The sequence below is a fragment of the Lipophrys pholis genome (assembly GCF_963383615.2).
Source record: "Lipophrys pholis genome assembly, chromosome: 18".
Classification (NCBI taxonomy): Eukaryota; Metazoa; Chordata; class Actinopteri; order Blenniiformes; family Blenniidae; genus Lipophrys; species Lipophrys pholis.
Genome location: NC_137646.1, coordinates 17,582,676 through 17,601,883, shown reverse-complemented (window position 1 = coordinate 17,601,883; position 19,208 = coordinate 17,582,676). Strand labels below are relative to the sequence as shown.

The 19,208-nt window shown below is 43.5% G+C and overlaps 1 protein-coding gene across 2 annotated transcripts in view; it reads left to right on the top strand.

The window, feature by feature from the left end:
• LOC308124001 (adhesion G protein-coupled receptor L3) overlaps positions 1–19,208 on the top strand; it is a 236,365-nt gene that overhangs the window by 198,780 nt on the left and 18,377 nt on the right. For both annotated transcript variants that reach the window (XM_080486757.1, XM_080486756.1), the window contains exons 15-18: positions 5,786–5,995; positions 7,929–8,149; positions 13,936–14,002; positions 16,690–16,781. In XM_080486757.1, the coding sequence (XP_080342883.1) occupies positions 5,786–5,995; positions 7,929–8,149; positions 13,936–14,002; positions 16,690–16,781 (590 nt within the window). The remainder of the gene's footprint in view (positions 1–5,785; positions 5,996–7,928; positions 8,150–13,935; positions 14,003–16,689; positions 16,782–19,208) is intronic.

Here is a 19,208-nt window from a genome sequence, read left to right as displayed (position 1 = left end):
GTTGTTTGGAACGTTGTTTGATCATTTCCAAGCGAGTACGCAAAGATGTTTAGAGCCACGGTGGCATCTAATGCAATATTCCTAATCAAGTTACCAAATGTGATTTATTTTTATCATAAAGTTGCATATGCTCAAGCAGTAAATCAAATGCACGCGCTCCTAATATGTCTGTCGGGGGGGGAAAAGGTTCAGGTAGCTGCCCGTGAGGCAATCACAAGGGTATCAAGTGCTTGTCACTGCCTCCTGTATTGCCACTCAAGTCCTTTGTTCGCTAATTTTGGGCGATCCAGCCAGAGAGCTGATGCCTTTGACTGATCCTGCAATCTGAGTGGAAGACTGCCGTTGGCCACGTAAACAAATTAAAACTGTACTCGCAGACAGCAGCTGTGTGCGGTAGATTATATGTCTCATGTATCTTTCAGAATGATGGCAAGCGGGGTTTTTTTTTTTTGGGAGGAAGAGATACAAGTGGGTGTGCTTTGATGTCACTCTGCGACGAACGCTGACGACTCTAACCTCAAGATGTCCCATTGCTGAGCCTCGAGACGTTCAGTTGTGATAAAAGACGCTTGAAATTGATTGTAAATAAACTCATTTCAATCGTACTGAAAGGCAGGATTTACCTCCTTTGATGGGAGTATTGAACTTGGACACTAAATGAACATTTCAAATCGAATCATTTGACCTTCTGACTATTTAACGACGGCGGGGATCTCAACCTATTTTTGTCACACATATTGACTTCCCAGATACAAATACAGGATCAATAATTCTAGCATGATATTTTTTTTTAACATCCCTCATGCTTAATGAACCTCCCAGGGCTACTTTATGACTCCTGTCATTTTAATTTATCTTTTCAAATCACACAGATTGCTGGATGACGCTTTTGCTAAAAAAAATCCTATTGCAGGTGGGTTAAAACAGACGTCTCAACATAAGAAATATTCTGTTCTGTTTCCACCTCAAGACCATTATGTACATAGTAGATGTGCATGGTTAGATAAGCCCCAGAGAGGCTCTGAGTTACTAGTAAGAGGCACTATTCCCGATAGGCCAGTAAATATAACTGCATGATGGAGAGGGTGATATTTGAGTAACATTCATCACTGTCCTTATAGAAGTTCCCCACACTGGCACATCAGACAGTAACTATGATGAGAAAGGACAGTCAAGGTTGGATGTGTATTTCATGGTGGAACTTAAAAGCGCGGCGCACGCACTCCAAGAGCCGCGGTTGCCGCGGTTCAAAATAAATCGGTTTATGTTTTTAGGTACAGATGGAGAATCGGGAGACCATGGCCACTGCCACAAAAATTGAAAGTCGTGTTTAAAATGCTATATCTTAGTTATTGTAGCTTTGAACACAGTGTGACACCCGGTGCATGTGCTGAATGTCAACCCTCGCCAAGCGGGCTGGAACCTCTCTCCCAGCCCTTTTAAAATGTGACGTATTTGCCAGGACCCCTGATTCATACGCCTTCTCCCCAACTGTTCCTCATCCCCATGCACATCATAAATCCTCCGTATCGTAGGTGAACTTGTCACATGACTCCCCGCAGTGGGCCACTACCCCTTAGCGCAACTGTCTGCCCTGCCTGCCGTATTTCATGAGTCAAAGCCCGGCTCTGGAGGCACATGGGGAGATTTATGCATTTTAATTGGATTGGCTTTGTGGCCCCATGCTGAGAGTGGTTCTATTAGATACAAGGGATTGACACTCCTCACTTCACCCTCCTTCCAAATTTCAAACTGGTTTTGGAGTTTTCCGGCACACGACAAAGGATGTTATGGTAATTAAGTGCATGTGATGTAATTTCAGGGTAAGATGGCGTCGCCAAAAAGAAACAACCACAATGAAAAAGGGCTCATCGCCATGTCTGTTCCTTGTCCTCACACTGCTTGAGTGCCCAGAAACCTTATTTTGTGTGAGGTGTTAGCAGATCAGGGGCAAATCCAATCTCTCCAGGCATCCGGCTGGAATGAAAAATATGTGTGTTTAAGAAATAAGAGAGAAAAAAAAAAAATGTAGGAAAGAAAAATTGGAAGACAAATCGAATGTGCACAAATGTACCTCGCCCTGCTAAGTAACATGGATGCCACATGACTGGGTTTGCCCTTGCGACACAGCAAGTGCATTTCAGAGTAAATTACGTCTGCCCACTTTAGAGACCCTCACACGGATTTCCATCATGGAGGCTTGCTGGTGCGAGGTGAGGCTGTGCAGATCACATCATTTGCCATTCTGCCTGGGCAGAGCCCACAGTAAAAGGAAAACTTTTCAGCAGAGACATTGTGGCTGGAGACGTCTCAGCCATCATCCACCTCCCAGAACAAAGAAATCATTCCACAGTAAATCCATCACCAAGGTGGAGATACACTCCCTGCCCCTTTCTCTTGCATTCCGTAGCTTTGTCTCTTTTTCTCTCTTCTTTTCTTGCTGTCTCTTCCTCGCTGACCTGGCCCCTCTCCAATTCAAGGTGGGATTGTGATGGATAGAGCCTGCAACCGCTCCACAGCTCGCTAGCTCAGGAGACCTGAGGGTCCCCTCACAATGCACCATGGCCGGTACCACCCACTGCATCAATACCTCTGTCATGCAGTGGACTGAAAACACACTAGTGTGTCACATGTGCCGCACAAACACCGGCCATCCATAGACCCCCACTGCCTGCAAAGGCACCCTTCTAAAGCAACGGGGCTGAAAGCAGACTCGGTTTTATCGGGACCGACACACATACACACTCGCACAGATGTCTGCGCCGTACAACATCTTGCCGGCCCCCCTATCCTCCCCTCCAACATATACACAACGGCTCATCAGGCAGGAAAATCAAAAGAGCGCTCTCCCCAGACTCAAGGAGCACTGCGGCTGTTATTGTACCAGAGCCTGTTAATGATCAGCATCTGTTCCCTTCTCTGCTAGCGTTAGCTGAGCTGCCACTAAACAAGGCTTCTGTGCGATACTTCATCCCCCAAGTTTCAAGAGTTGACTGGGGCGGGCGTGGGGCGGGGCTGTTTCTTGATGGTCTCTGTTTTTTCCGCACTGAAAATACTGCTGACTGTGGTCAAAGCCTGATTTAAAGAGGCTCTGGGATGAGAGAGGTATTAACCACGCGGTGGGGTTATTTCTCAATGTATGCAAATATTTTCTTGGGTTCGTCCCGTGCTGCAGCCCCAAGTCATATATTATTTCCTGGAGGCCATGACTGCGTACACCGCTTTTGATATTAAACAGCTCGACTGTGCTCTGTCAGTTACTCACAGCAACACAACACTTTACTTACCAGGTAAAGATTAGATTAGCTTTCACCTGTGCCTAATTGAACACCCCGTCAATGAAAAATGTAACATTTGCCCTTAAGCCTTATTCTGCGTGTATGTGCTTTAATATAACGGCTGCTTGATCCTCATTAGCATTCAGTTGCTGTTGTCATGTCAAGTTCCACCTTGGTAATCTACACCTCCCATCAGCAATGACAGCCAGTTGTTAAAAAAGGTCAACAGATTTCTCTAAAATTAACCACCAACCTCCCTTTTGGTAAGATAACAAAATCAATGCCCAAGCACTGTGGAAAACGGGACAATTCCTTTGGGAAATTGGGAAGCCTGCTGGAGCAGACGAGAGTGTTTGGATGCAGTAATTATGTTTAGTTAATAAATCAAGACACTCAGTTTAATCCACATGTTTTACATATAGATGGTGCCTGTCTGCTCCTTTTCTACTGGAAGAAGAATTGACATGACTGACAGTCATGGTCTTGATCCCAAATGTGGTTCGATTTGAGAAGCTGCGTCTGTTTCAATGACAAGCGCAGTTAGGAAGTGGAATCTTGTAGAAGCAAGGCTGCCAGCTTTTTTCTTTCTTTTTTTTATTTGCAGATGGTATCCCGAGATATATGATTGTGTTAAGACGGCTCACCGTGATGCGGCACTGTTTTTTTTTTTGTTTTTGTTTTTGTTAAACTAGGTTATAATTGACTCAGCTGATAACCCTAACCACTGATGAATCCATACCAGTTGGCGTTTCATCTTGACTTCAAAATAGCTATTTCAAACACTTTCCACCGTCTTATTTTTTCCCTGCCTCCGGGTAATGTTCAGGTGTTGCAGCTGACTCAGTGTGTGGATGTTAAATCAAACTGATCTTTATTTCATGAAATATCTCCATGTCTGTCGGGGAGTCAGGACTCGCTTGTCTGAATGAACTGTTGGAGAGGATTTTCTATTTTGCTGATCAGGAATAAAAAGAAGCAGCGGGCAAAAGTACTGCAAGACATGGTATATATGTTGTTTACCAACGGTAAGCTCTGACGTTGCTTTGTTTGTGTTTATTTTAATGCAGCCAAGGCCAAAGAAGCCATTCGACGCCAGCCATTCTGCAGATTCTGCTCTTTTAAGCCGTGCAGCCTTTTCCCCCTGCTCCCCCCACAAGTATCCCTATGTGCACTTTGCTTTTATGGACTGATGTAAATTCTCTTTCATGGCTACAGCAGAATAACTGTTGATTCTTATCTCTGCCATAAAGCCACAAATTTACTGTCGGCAAAAGGCTTTTTAGTGCCCAAAACTGGCTGTGGTGGCAAATTACTATCCGAAAAGGGAAAATTGTCTAAAAGCAACAGTGAAAGTTATTGACCATGTTGTTGTTTGATTGAATTCCTGTTGCGCTGGTCTCGTGCACCTGTGGCCCTTTGGGCTGCGCACTTTGTGTTTCACTTTGTTGCTCGACCAAAATGAAACAACAGGGGGTCATTTGAAATTGATTCGCACTGACTAATTCATGATTCATATCGGCCACCTGTGGCTTGTGTGTATAGTGGTTTATTGGAGGGCTGAGCGAATGCACTTCAGCCCTAAAAAAAACAATCCCAAAAAAATATAAGCTTTGTGATTGTTTCTGGGATAAAATGTTTCAATTTCATGTCATTGTTGTTTTTTTTAATAGATGATACAGTTTGGGCTTTATACAAGAAACTATAAATATGAAATGCATACATTGTTGTTTCAGTTCTCATTGTGGTTGAAAAACATTTACACATATTTAAACGAACTGTTAATTTTCTGTTAACAGTTTTGTTTTGCTTGATGTTTCATTGACATACAAATGTAAACATAGGTTTGTAAGACGCTTTGTTTTGTTTTGGGTAACGTGAGCCTATGACTCATGCAATTATACTTTCATCCATCTCATTAAATTACTGTTTTAAATAAGTCATGGTTGTGGGGCACTAGAGCCAATCTTGTAATACACACACGGTGCAGCTATGTAGTGAAATGTAGAAACTTAAGCACATCCGAAACACATTGAAAACAGGACAAAATACATATGGTAAATACCTAAATGTATAAATTAAATAAATTGAACCACACATCTTCATTAGATAGCTTATGAAATAAATAAAACAAACGAGAATATCGCCGAAAGAGTAAGTGGGGGAGATCTTTTAGGAGCCATTTTGTACTTTCTGAACATTTAATGTTGATTTTATAGAAGAAAGAATAACTTCAACAGTTGTTTGGACTCTTTTAAAAGTACTTATCAATTGGGAGTTGTGTCACTAACTTAATCAATTGCACACAATCATTGTGTTCAGCAGTATGTCATTATCTATTCTAACAGATATGTTTTGAAATTAAAAAAAAAAAAAAAAGAGTTTTTATCAGAAGTGATGTTATCCTTGTGATTTTTAGAAATAAATAAGGTTTCCTAATCAGTGAACACAAGTCATCTTCCTTATGCTATCCGACATGGCATCACCACCTCTCCTCATCTCTGTTGCAGAACAAGGACCCGGTTCACGACATGCTTCTGGATGTCATCACCTGGGTGGGCATCCTCCTGTCGCTGGTCTGCCTGCTCATCAGCCTCTTCACCTTCTGCTTCTTCCGCGGCCTCCAGAGCGATCGCAACACCATCCATAAGAACCTGTGCATCAGTCTGTTCATCGCAGAGACCCTGTTCCTGGTGGGCATCAATCGGGGCGACCAGCCGGTGAGACTACGATGTTCAAATTTTATATTCATCCTAAAGTTGCAGTTCTATCGAAAACTCATGTGTGTGTGTAGTCAGCTTTTTTTTCATTTTTTATTTTTTATGTACTGCCTCCGCCAGGAATGGGTACATTCATGTGTCCGGATAAATATCTCCCTGAAGGATGTACACTATCTGCTCTCTAGATTTGAGAGCCTTAAGTGTTTTGAGAAAATATAACCTTTGGAGTCCCGCTGTGCTGTGAGTGCTGCTTCCCTGCGAGAGTCAGTGGCCTTGGACTTTTTAGATTCTGTCAGGCTCGCTGAGACGAAATACTGAAAGAAAAGAATTGGATGCTCTTTATTCAACAAATGTTCCCTCCCATGGCTGCGCTGAGGCAAACACATACTTGAAAATACCCTCACATACTTGCACACCCAACACCTGCCAGCTCACCGCCCCCATTCCCATATCGAGATCACTGTTATATTGTACCTCCTCGCCGACATGAATTCACCCATTCACCCTGCAACCACCTCCTGTTGCAGCTTTTCAATTTGCAAACACTTCAGACTAATCTGGATTAAGCTGTTCAATACTCTAAACCCCCTTCTAGTATAATAACTGTAGTTTGGATGGCATTACTTTGCGGTAAGAGCTCAGCTGTGGTAGCAGGTGGAGGCATGCTGTCACCGCGCAGCCATCTTCAAGTGTGTGCGCGCCGCGCTCACGCGGCAGACAAATACGACGTCATTACATGCATGCAGGTCTGCCAAAGGCTTTTCTCCCAGCATACGTTCTCTCGCAGTCAGTTCGCTTTTGCTCGCTAATGAGGCAGAGTACACTGTTAACTTTGGACTTCTGGGTCAGCTCCAGAATACACATTACAGCTTAATATCCTTTATGATAATTTGAGTTATTTATAGTCATTGATTGTATAATATTACCGTGCACATGCTGTTTACTGCCTGGGTTAGAGGTGCAGGTGAAACATAATGAAAAATCAATGTCACAGAGAACAAAATGATCCGGCCTGACTCGTTAGAACTTTATGCCATTAAAGCGCATCTGCATTTTCATCTTTAAAAGTCGTCATTAGCATGCAAAGTAAAAAAAAAAGAAGAAGAATTACAGTCCATAGTTTAGTTGCAAAGCCAACTCCCTGTGAAGTTAAAGATAACACTTGAGCCCGACACCCTTTTCCTTCCATAACGTTTTATGGATGATTCACGGCCCAGCTGTAAGATCGCTCTCCTGGACTGCAATTAATGCTCACTCAACCTTTTAGTTATTTAATTGAATCCATTTCAGTGACAAAATACGCCAGTTATGTTCAACTGGGCTAATAATTTGATCAAGCCAGGTAGATGGTGCATCCTCTAGTTTTTGGGAAGTGTGTGGATTTGCACATGTATGAAAATCACTTTGTAGTGTGTTTGTGTCTCCTCCTCACACTTAAGTGCGTGGTTGCTCAGCGTGCTCGCACCTGAGCATGCTTTTGCTCCAAATGGCTCTTGGACTGTTGACTTCACTTCTTCGTCGTCTTCATATCTCCCTTTCATCCATGCCAACAAGAACAAACAAGACCACATGGGCTCCGTGGCTGCGGCGTTCCTCTGCCAGTCGCTGCAGGCAAACATCCAATCCCTGCCGCCCAACAAAGCCTTGCAATGCTAATTGTTAGAGAGGCACAAACCCTGCGAGGTCAGAAAATACTGCGCAGCGGCAGTCGCTCATATGACCCGATCTCCTCGTCACGTCATGCCCTTCAGCGCGACACTTAATCCTTCGGGAAGCCAGTACAATGCCCACGAGTGATTGAAATTTATCTCCGGCAGTTATGTTCAAATCGCTATTCTCCTTTGCCCATTCACCCCCTCCTTTCTCTCTCTCTCTCTCTCTCTCTCTCTTTCTTTCTCTATGTCTCTCTATCATTCTCATCCTGGTCTGCCAGATTGCTTGTGCGGTTTTTGCCGCCCTGCTCCACTTCTTCTTCCTGGCAGCGTTCACGTGGATGTTCCTGGAGGGCGTGCAGCTCTACATCATGCTGGTGGAGGTGTTTGAGAGCGAGCACTCGCGCCGGCGCTACTTCTACCTGGTGGGCTACGGGGTTCCAGCGCTGATCGTGGCCGTTTCAGCCGCGGTGGACTATCGCAGTTACGGCACGGATCGTGTGTGAGTACATGTGGAGAGAGCACAGGGGCTCACTGGGCTTCACCCTCCGTCTGAGTCTTTGGAGAATTGGCTTTCGGGTCTGCACAAGGACTTGAAACAACACATTCCGGCGCGCGCCGTTTTAAATAAAGACATGAGCAGAAGTCGCTCCAAACTTTAATAGGTTAAGAAACAAAGCCTTTCAGCCTCCTCCTAGTTATAGAGAATTCAGCTTAGCCTGAATAACCTTTAAATGTCTTTAGTGATTTGAAAATAGGCATAGTGAAACCCTAAAAATTACCCATGACCTATTTTATTACGCGTTTTTGCTTTTGCCTGAACCGCTGCCTTCTCACCACAAAGACTCCACTTTGAACTTTAAACCAAATGATTTTTATAAATGTGGGTGTTAAATTGCAGTATATAGGGGATGTATAATACAAGGTTTATCTCACTTGACCTATTCCATAAACCAGAGATTTCTCTTCTCTATTGTTGTTTTTTTTGTTTTGTTTAGTTTTTTCTAATCCTTTTGTGATTTGCCTGTCATGGGGGCTCCAAACTTTTCAAAACTGGAAAATCTATTTTTTAAATGCTTAGGGGGGGGGCGAGGTTCATATACTTTTGTTTTATTGCCAAACTGAAGGAAGTGCTCAAGTGGTAAACCAAGCGATTCTCTATCTGCAGGAAAAAGCCTTCGAAGCGTCGTAAAAACCTTTTTTGAGGGGCTTTAATAATCTCACGAATGACGCTCCAATAGCTATCGCTCATCATCAACTTTTAATGAAGCGGAGCGGTTACTCAAGCTGCGTGCATTTCCCCGCTGCTGAATTGACATTGTTTTGACAGTGAAAAATGCTAACTTCAGGAGATAGCAATGCTGGATGAATGTCAGCCTGTTGTGGTTAATGTCTTCAGCATTTTGGGGACGCGCAAATTACAGGGTGGATAAGGTGAGGTTTAAAGGAGGGAGGGGAGGAGGCATGAACAGGGAGACTGAGGAAGAGAGGGACAAGAGATTTGCAAAAGAAAAAAAAAAAAAGATGGGGGATGACAGAGGATGTCTTTGTCGGATTTTACAGTCACTACATACGAGATCATTTCCCTGCTCATCTCTGCGAAATACAGCAGCGTCTGTGAAGCAGTGTGACGCCAGGCAGAGGATCTCTCGCCATCCCTCTCAGTTAATCTCAAACCCATCTGAAAATAATGAAGACCAGCATCAGCAGTTTGCTTTCGGAGATGTTTATCATATATGTCTCACACACATTAGCTGCCACACATAAGCAACTGGTCGACGGCGCGCTTGTAGATTGGCGGAGCAATAGTTCTTGGTGATGGATGAGGTGATAGCTGCCACCGCCTGAGCCTTGGCATCATGTGAATAATTAAAGCCCGCCACCGGTGGAACAATTATACGCAGCCACTGAAGGATGAGGGAAGGGACAAGGCGTGACACGTGGCGAATAGGAGAATGGTGGGTGGGGGGGGGGGGGGGGGAGGGTGAGGCACGTAGTCCTGCCGCAAATTGATTTTTGGTACTGTCGCAGCATTATCATGGGCGGTGTCACTTTGAGCTGAAATTTCCCGCAAGTTGGAGTGACCCAGGTGCAGCAGATGAGCGAGGCGGTGTTTACTGACTCATAATAAGTGAGCACATAAAAACGGCCGCAGCAGCCCCTAAGGTCGGCGAGATATCCCAGTGTCCCGTTCAAGCCCCGAGATTGAATATCTGAGTCGGATTTCCATTCAGTTCCTCCCCAGTGATTACTCCAAACGTACCCTTGAGTAAAGTGTTAACCCTCCTGTGCTCCGCCGAGGTCATTTTGCTGCTCAGCAAAACCAGGGTGTGATCTGGTGTAATTTCTCCAGTTTAATGAAAGCAATACATCAAGCACTTTTTTAACTCAGGAGGAAGAATTACCCCCCTTTGTTCCAGTAATCTGGTTGTTGATACAGTAGTGTGTAAGCTGTTTGAGTTTCCCCGAGCATACAGAAAAATGGTGGATACACCGTAAGGTTCATTGTGAGTTTCTTTTTTGTACACGACGACGACATTCAACACCACCCAACAAGCTGTGCCGTTTAGCCTTGAGCCGTAACAAACATGTTGAATGCAGAACATTTCCGCTAAACCGTCTCAATACTCAATACTAATTGGTAGATGCAGGGATGTTGTGCAGTTTCTTTTGAGAGTGTCTTGCATTCAGATATGTGGGTGATTGAAGAAAGTTTTCAAGCTGGCATTACCAATAGTTGAAAAGTTTTTTTTTTGACAAACACAGCCTGCGTCAGCTATTACAGCATGGTTGCTCTATATATTATAAATTACTGAAAGTGATGTACTATCTTAGTGTTATAGTAGCAACTGGACCTACTTTATATAATATCTTATAGCTTAATATTTAACCTTGAGTAAGATGCTTTCAAGTTGTTTTCTTGGTAAGAACAAGGACATGAAAAGAAGTGTGTTAGTAACACATATTTTAACGGATGTTTTGTTAGGGTGTATACGTTTGTATTTAGCTGACTGTAGGTCTACACATTTCCGTATTTAAAAGTATGACCGTTTTACAGTATTTCTATCCTTTTTTTTTACTGGTTAATTTTTACCGAACTGTGTAAGTTTGTCAGTCAATCTGAGTAATGCTTTTCTGCTCTCGTAAAACACTTAGTTAAGGATGTTTACGACTGTGAATACTCACTGTAGTATTTATTTATTTTCTTATGCTTAAAATGGAATTAGCAGAACTGAAAACCTAAAATTAGGCTCGAGGCTTAGACTTAAAGTACACTGTGGGGGCATGACTGTGAAACTTGATTATATAGATGCTAAAAAATGTTTTTTTAAAGTTTTTTCGAGTGAAACAGAATAATATATAAATCTGCATGGAACCGTAGAACCGTCATTTTGATATATGGATGGAAGAATGGTTTTAAGATGAGCTATACTTGAATAAATGAACTATGGGACCAAAACAAAACCAAACTACTGTTATAAGCGTTGGCACACCAAATGAAGAGGTTTTGAAAACCCCAAAAAGTGGTCGATCCTGCCCAAATCAAGTCAAAAAGCTGCCGTTCGTCTCTGTTGCTTGAGTATCTCCCATTGCTTAGCTGACTCACCGACTCACAGACTCACTATGATACCAATCATATCGCTTTGAGTGTTGCTTTGGCACTGAGGAAAACATGCGTGAACTCACTGGCACAAATGGGCAAAGCACCAAGCACAAAGCTGTCGGCACGAGCCTGGCTGGTGCGTTGACTGGGCCGCATGTTTCTATGTGGGATTTGTGAAGAAAAAAATAAATAAAAAAGTTGCACACCAGGAGGTAAGATGCAAAAAAAAACAGAAAAAATAGTTGTGCTCTAAAGGCAAACCCAAGCCCGGCACAAGTGAGGAAGAGGAGGCAGGAGACGGAGAGAGAAAAATGACAGCCTGCAGCTCCTGCCGAGTCTTTAAATCTTTCTGCGATCTGAAGAAGAAGAAGCAAAAACGAACAATGGAACCTTCAGCATAATTTATCACGGCGACGTTCAGAGCGTGTGCTTTGATGAGCTGCCAGAGCTCTGCGCATGTTGCCCTGCTCTTGTTTGCGTTCGTTCGCCGCTTTACGCGCCCATATGTGTTTTTTCTGTTGTGCCTCCTTCTCATCCGCCGATACGAGACAGGGGGAGACATTATCAAGTCCCGGTAATACCAAAGGAACAGTCAGTTTCCGTCATGTCACTTGTTATTTTTCTCTCCTTTCAAAGTATCGTCCGTGTTTTTGCAAAGTTGCTGTGTGAAGGAAAAAAAAGGTGAAACTTCATGGCAGCCAAGCTTTTTCTACAAATGATCTGTAGGCCTTACTGCCTTTCATTGCAGATAATAGGACCGTAATAGTATTTTTTCTATTGTACCTAACATTGTTTGCCATCTCACTGTATACACCTTGAATTTAATAATGAATAAATACATTTTCATGACTCATTTCTCTGTCCACTAAACAGACATTTTGATTTTGACTAGTCTCAAAAAAAAAAAAAAGGTGAAACTTTCTGAAAACCATCCAAATTTTTTGCGTCGTTTCTTCACATTTGATGTAGTTCATTGGGTAACCAAACTTTTTTTTTATTTATTTATTTTTTTTCCCCAACAAAGCCAAAAGTGGATACAAACGCCACAACAACCGAGAAATGTGGGTGTTTTTCCAAAGTGACAGGCATAAGAAGAAAAGTTAGTTCTGGACATGACATTTCACACTTCAGAGCCTCAAGTTCAGAAAAAAAAAAAAAAAAAAGGTGAGAGTAGGCAGCGTATAACTAATAACATAAAGAGTCAGACAGGAAAAGACACTTCTGTCCAGATGATGTCAAGGGAATGAGGCTGAGAGAAAACAGTGACATTAATATTTTTTATTTTTTTTTGCATTCCTTGGGTAAATGATGTCAGTGTGGCAGCAGCAGCAGCCCTCGTTTTATCTGAACTAAATATCAAAACGATTGCGTTTGAATGTGGTTCCACGACGCCCCGGTGACGTTCTCAAGCAGCCTGCGTGTTAACTTTTTAGCATCATCAATATAAAAGTTATGGTTATGATATAGGATGTCTCAACAACTTCCCACAGCTCTTTTATAACTGCGGCCTTACACATAAATAAAACATTAGCCGACTAATTGTTTTGGTACCATCTGGTCATGGGTAAATGTTTCATCATTCAGCCTGCAATTGCGTGCATTTCTAGTTTCGACCGACAATTTTTACAAAATAACAATTTGTTTTATCTCTCGCAGCTGCTTTCTGGAGCCCAACACTGACTTGCTGTAAAGTTTTCCAAACCCTCAAATTTCCCTGGAAACGCTCCAGCATTAACGCTAGAGCTCGACCACTTTCGCCCTCACCGTCAGCCCGGATGACAACACCGCCGTGTGAACTGTAATTTTCCAGTGGCCAAAAATGGAGGCGTCTATCTGCTGCGGCGGCGGAGATTAAACGATTAATAATTCAGCCGTGGGTCATGAATCATGTTTCTTTTCTTTTGCCATTTCAAAAGAGCACCGTCACCTTCCTCCCGGCCTCCGCTGGTTCGGGTATGTATTTAGTTACTCGCTCCGGAGAAAAGCGGGCTCCGTATTGTTTTGGATAGGAAGCACGAGGTCGAGGGAGCACATTATTTCTGTCTCGACATAATTACGGCGGCCAGACGGAGTGGTTGCAGTTAACATCCGACATGTAAGACACTTTGTGGGGGGGGGGGGGGGGGGGGGGGCTTAAAGGGTGCGGGTCGCAGTAGCTGCCAGGGTCGGGGTCAATCCAATTCCTCCGCAGTGTTACAGTATGAATTCACTTGAAAGCTAATTGAATCATCCATAAATGATCATCTGTGATGCTAATTTGCCAATAATCCAACAAATTGGAGTGGAAAAGAGCGACATTCTCGCCACTGTGTGAAATCCTCTGCTGCTTCGGCTCGACGTTGAATCCTACACCTTGTTCTGGCTATGAAAACCTGTCATTATGGCTGTCGTTGACACTGAAATCCCCTCTTCTTCCCCCAGATTTGTTTTTTTTTTTTTACTGATGGCCATAATTCTTTAAGCCACTCACAGCAATCCATGTTTCGAAGTGCCAGTTCCTCCGTGTCACTCAAGCCTCCCACTTGATGTATATCCTCTGAGCAGGAGTATAAAGCTATAACCTCAAATCTTTCTCCCCCTCTTTCTCCCCTCACTTTCTCTACTCACACACTCCATCCCCTCTCTCTGACTTCACCCCCCCCCCCTTCGCCCCTTCTCTTCTCGCTCTGTCACTTTCATTGCAGTTGCTGGCTTCGCCTGGACACCTACTTCATTTGGAGTTTCATAGGACCAGCAACCTTGATAATTATGGTAAGCATGCCCCCCCCCACCCTCCCTGCGCCCCCTCCCCCTCCTGCTCATTAACCCTACTTAGCCTGCGGGTCGTCGCTTAAACGGTCTACAGAGATCCCCCCCCCCCCCCAGTTCCTCTCTCCCCTTTCTCTCTGCCCTGTTGAGCATATATGCCACCGCCGGGCACGGAGCCGTCCAGCAAAATGAATGAGGGGTGTGGAAAATATATTGCGGTTTGTCACCCCGCTGCAGTTACCGGCTGAGACAATTTTGAGAGGTGGTGGTGGTGGGGGGGTGGGGGGGGGTGCGAGAAAGAGAGAGAGAAAGGGGGGAAGAGAGAGTGAACTCTGCTCAGTATGCAGTGTTGGAGTAATCCGCACTGCGATTATGATTGATTTTGTTCCCGTTCCAACTCGTACTCCACTACCTTATTCCATCCTCCTCCTCGCAGTCGGCTCTGGGTGCACATAGTATTAGTATGCAAGGAGTGGGACACACACACACACACACACACACACACACACACACACACACACACACACACACACACACACACACACACACACACACACACACACACACGTGTTGTTCCATTCCAAACTAGGACAGCCCTAATTTCAGAACAAAATGCCTCAGTTATTGATCCAGCTGCTTTAAATCTGACATAACACTGGTGTTCACGAAAGTATTTATGCCAGTGCCAAGCAGTAAATACTGCTTTGTCACCCTTTTTGAATTTTCCACGACACCAGTCAGCCACCATCAATACATTTTGGGTGTCAGCACATACGCTTGGAAATATCTCTGACAATATGCTTGTCAAATATGATTATTTGCCACAAAACAACCAGCAGAAAAAAACCCTGAATGTGTTATCACCCCCCCCCCCAAAAAAAAACTGTTTTAAACATTTTTCACTCTGCAGCTCCAATCATGGATGCCAAATCCAAACGTTCATAATGCACTTTCATGCTCCAGTTTAGAGTGATCACTCGTAATGCTCTCTGTATTCATCGTGAGTCACGCGCTTTCTGTTAGACCAACGAACGGGAACGCTCAGATATATTTCTGCCCCGATGAATTTGACAAAGGTTTTGGTCAAAGGTGCCTTTTAAGCTTGTTGGAGGCTGATTTATTTGTATTTATGCCATTGCTTTATTTTAGCTGAATGTCACCTGCAAAAAAGCAGGAAAGTATGTGAAATTATGCTAATTGCTGTAATTTTTGAGGAGACATTCAGAACAGGGCCCCCCATGCCATCAGGAGAAATGACTCATTTTCTTTTCTTTTTTTGGTGGTTACACAAAGAAAAAGAAATTAATGAGACACACTACAGGGTCTCGATTTAATCCAAGTTCAATTTATTTCATATGACTGCATATTCTTCTTTTCTGGCTAATTAATAGGTGTTTGGCAAACAAGCAAAAGTTCAGCTCCCTGAGAACTTTTTGGAGTTTGCGTCACAGTTCTATTCACCTGTGTGTTTTTCCACAACAACCTGTGCAAAGGCAACAACCGCGGCAGGAAGAGAGCTCAATGTATGTGTTTATATGACAGTGTAGCTCAGCTTTTAAAGCTGCGTGTTAGACGGGTCAGTGACATTAAAAGTCAAGAAAGAGTGGAGGAAAAAAAACAGTTAATACGCCGCTTTCTTCAGTTTCTCAGCATCAATTGCATTATTTCAATTGAGTGACTAGATGAACGTGTCATCACATCACACCGAATTGGATTGCAAGACTGACGTCAACAAGAAGGGGAAAATCTATGTGCATTTCTGTGCTATTGTGTTGAAACACTAGCAGGAGTCCTCATTGACTAACCATCACCAATGCTGAGTCATCATATGTTTACTTCAAATGTAACTTACCCGCTCATGCAATCATTCTGTGTGGATTAAGCTCCTTTTTTTTTTTTTCCCACAATAACTTCCATAATGCAAGCGGCTATAGATGAAGTTGCCCCTGCATTAGATGATCCTTTACAATACATTTACTGCTGCACCACGATGTATCGGGAGGCGTTTCTAAAATTCAGCCTCCATCAAGAATGTTATTAAAGTGGTAGAAAATTGAGCGTGCGGGATTTTTTTGTCCACAATTTGGTTTGAGATTTTATGACATCCGGCATCAACCCAAGCAGATAGTTGCTTTAAATACGAGTTTGACATTTTTAATCGGCTCAACTTGCCACGCGTTCCTTTTCGCCAAACTACAAAGCACACGACATGAGATAAAAGGTTTTTCTTAGTGTTCTACTGGAATTTCAACAAATGCCAACCCTGTTTCCTTCTTCTTTTTTTTTTTTCTTTTTTTTCCTTTTCCAAAAAAGGAAGCAGCTGCAGTGGCAGTTATTCCCTGTGGTTGCCTCTAAGTGTGAATATGATGAGACAAGTGTGAGTAAGTCAGATGGAAAGTCTCCCTCATACAAGTATGCAGCTGTCTTGTCTCACCGGTCCCTGTTTAGGCCGTTGTACCACCACAGAGGTTTCATAGGATTTTGCGCTCTGTTTGGCAAAGTGGGAAACCGAGTCTCGCTGCAAGTCTTCCAGCTTTGTGCTACAAAGTGCCTTGATTTAAAATGAATGGAACTGAGGAAGAAAAACACACAGGCTTCATCCTCCTCCTCCTCCTCCCTCCCTCCCCCCTCCCCTCTCTCTCACCCTCTGCCTACCCCTGTGTGAATCTCTGTCTGTCTCTCACCCGCAGCTCAATGTGATCTTCCTGGGCATCGCTCTCTACAAGATGTTCCATCACACAGCCATCTTGAAACCAGATTCTGGTTGCCTGGACAACATCAAGTAAGAGCACTCAGGTCACCCCGATATCCATTAAAAGTCGCTCAGAAATAGCTCCGCTCGTCGCGTTTTTTTTTTTTTTGTAGCAGCGGCAAGGAATGCCTGAGTACGAGCTCACTTGTGACAGGCTCGCTTCCGCCGAACACACTTAGACATCTGAACCGCATCCCAGCGCGAGGCGACCCCTCCGCCTGTTTCCTTCCCTTTAATGATCCCCGCGGTGAAAGAGCAACTTTTCCGATGGCACTGTGTTCAAGCCCCCCCCCCCCCCCGCTTCCAGGCGGGCTGCTTCACCCTGTCTCGTCGCTCTTTTGATATTTTTGAAACCTCATTAAAAGCACTTAAGGTTGTGAACGCCCAACCCGAGGGGCTGGGAGTGTGAGCCTGCGAGGTAAGCGTCTCCCCATTATGCTGAAAGGTTGTGTCAGCCCGGGTTAAAATCAAACAGGTATTCGGTTGCGTCTCCATCATTATCTGGAGAAACGCTGTTGTCTGCACGGGAAAAGGCCAGGAGACAATCTGACAGACCTGACCCGGTGTTATCTCCGTGTCAACATGCCGCCCATGAATATTCATTTTGTGTGCGCGCGCGCGCACGTGTGTGTGTTTCAGACTGTTTATCTATCCTTTGCCTGACTTCCTTCTGATAATGTGAATGCTTGAGGGACAGTAACTGACTTTAACTGGGATGCAAACTTTCTTTGATGTTTACACTTTGGAACAGAATCTTTAAATACTTCAATTTGCTCCGCGGGGAAGTTACTGTTTGGTGTCGCGAAGGCGGCTGAAGTCAAGTTTTAGCTGTACCAAACTATAAAATCAAATGTCCACCGCAGGCAAGGTCTTGGGGAAACTGCAATTTGTACCCTTTAAAGAGCAGAGAAAGTGAATCATAACTGTCAAGATATGGAATGTAGAAAATTACTTTCTGAAAAGACTCCATTTTAATGGGTCATTTGTGAAATCTGATGCTGGATTTATGTTCTTATAGATAGTTTAACCCTCTAATGATTAGATCAACTGGGTTCGCTTGGTTTCAATGCTTTAGATTGTCAAAAATGTCCAGTGAGTGACGACTTTTGGCATTTTTTTTTCCAAGAAAATGTTAACTTTTAATGTCTATCAAATTTTCAGTACTACTGTGCATTTTTAGCAGCACTGATACGATCATGTCATAAGGTCAAGGCAATGACTTAGACGCAGGTGAAACCTTCTATTGCTCTGCTTTCTGGTATTGTAAATGTAAATGTTGTGCAGGGGCATCAAACACAAGGCTTGGAAGCCAATCTCGTGTAAAATGTAAAAATTACTTATCAGACTTTTTTTTTTTTTTAAATCAAACAAAGGAACAACAAACTGATAACTTTGTGGATTGCTTTTTCTTTTTTTTTTTTTAAAGATATTACTGGATATAACACCATAGTGAACCTCGGGCTGAGCAATCAGTGCTGCAGCACCGATCTCGTTGATATCGAAATAGCATTCTCGCAGCTGTTCTCTGAGCGTTAGTTGAAGAAATCACGTGTGTTTAAAGAAGCTATAGGCCAACATTTTGCCTAAAGAGAACAAAACATTACATAAGATTATAGCTCAGCCTGGAACCAATGGAAACGTTTGGATTTGATGTCATTTATAGGTCATTTTGCGGTCAACCTACTGATCGGGGCTTGTCAACATCAAATTTGTCTGCATGTGATCAAGGGGTTATGGCTCGAAGCATGCCAAATCTTCTGTGAGAGGATCGGAGCTCACGGATCAGGCAAATGCTCTGAATATGACTGTGATCAGTTACGTAATGCAGGTCGCTTGCCAATCCAGTGCAACTCCTGGGATTGTTGCTCTGAACATATCTTCTTAAGTCGCCACAGTGCGTTTAACGTACCTAAGCCTAAAGACGTAACCGGAGAACCTGAGAACACATCGACCGAAGGTTGAGTATTATCAGTATGAGGGACATCTTTTCACATTGCAGGTCATGCGATCATTTTTACTCGGGGGACCAACTCCAACTCTTACTGGACGTGTGTTCTGCTCCTCTGCGAGACTCAGAGTCTCTCCACTGTGAATCACTTCATCTCATATACTGGTGCAACTGCACTTGTAAAAGTTTCATACTCAAAAAAGAGTTTGAAAAGTAGGTGTTTTTTTTTTTTTTTTAAAGCTTCCTTTACCTTGTCAAATGACACAGCATTTTGGGTCATTGTCTTTGACAGAGACTCCAGGTACCAGGAGTCAGGGCAGCCTCTTCCTGCAGATGGTGTAAAGTTGTTTTGCTGCCTGTTTGCTATGATGGATAAGGGTGTGCGCTCTGTTTTCTCGCTGTCTCCCTCACTTTTTTTAAGCCACTCTGGACACATTAGTCTGCTTTATGGCCAGTGTTATGGCTTTTTTTTTTCATTTTTTTTTTATCCTCCTCCTCCTCTTCCTCCT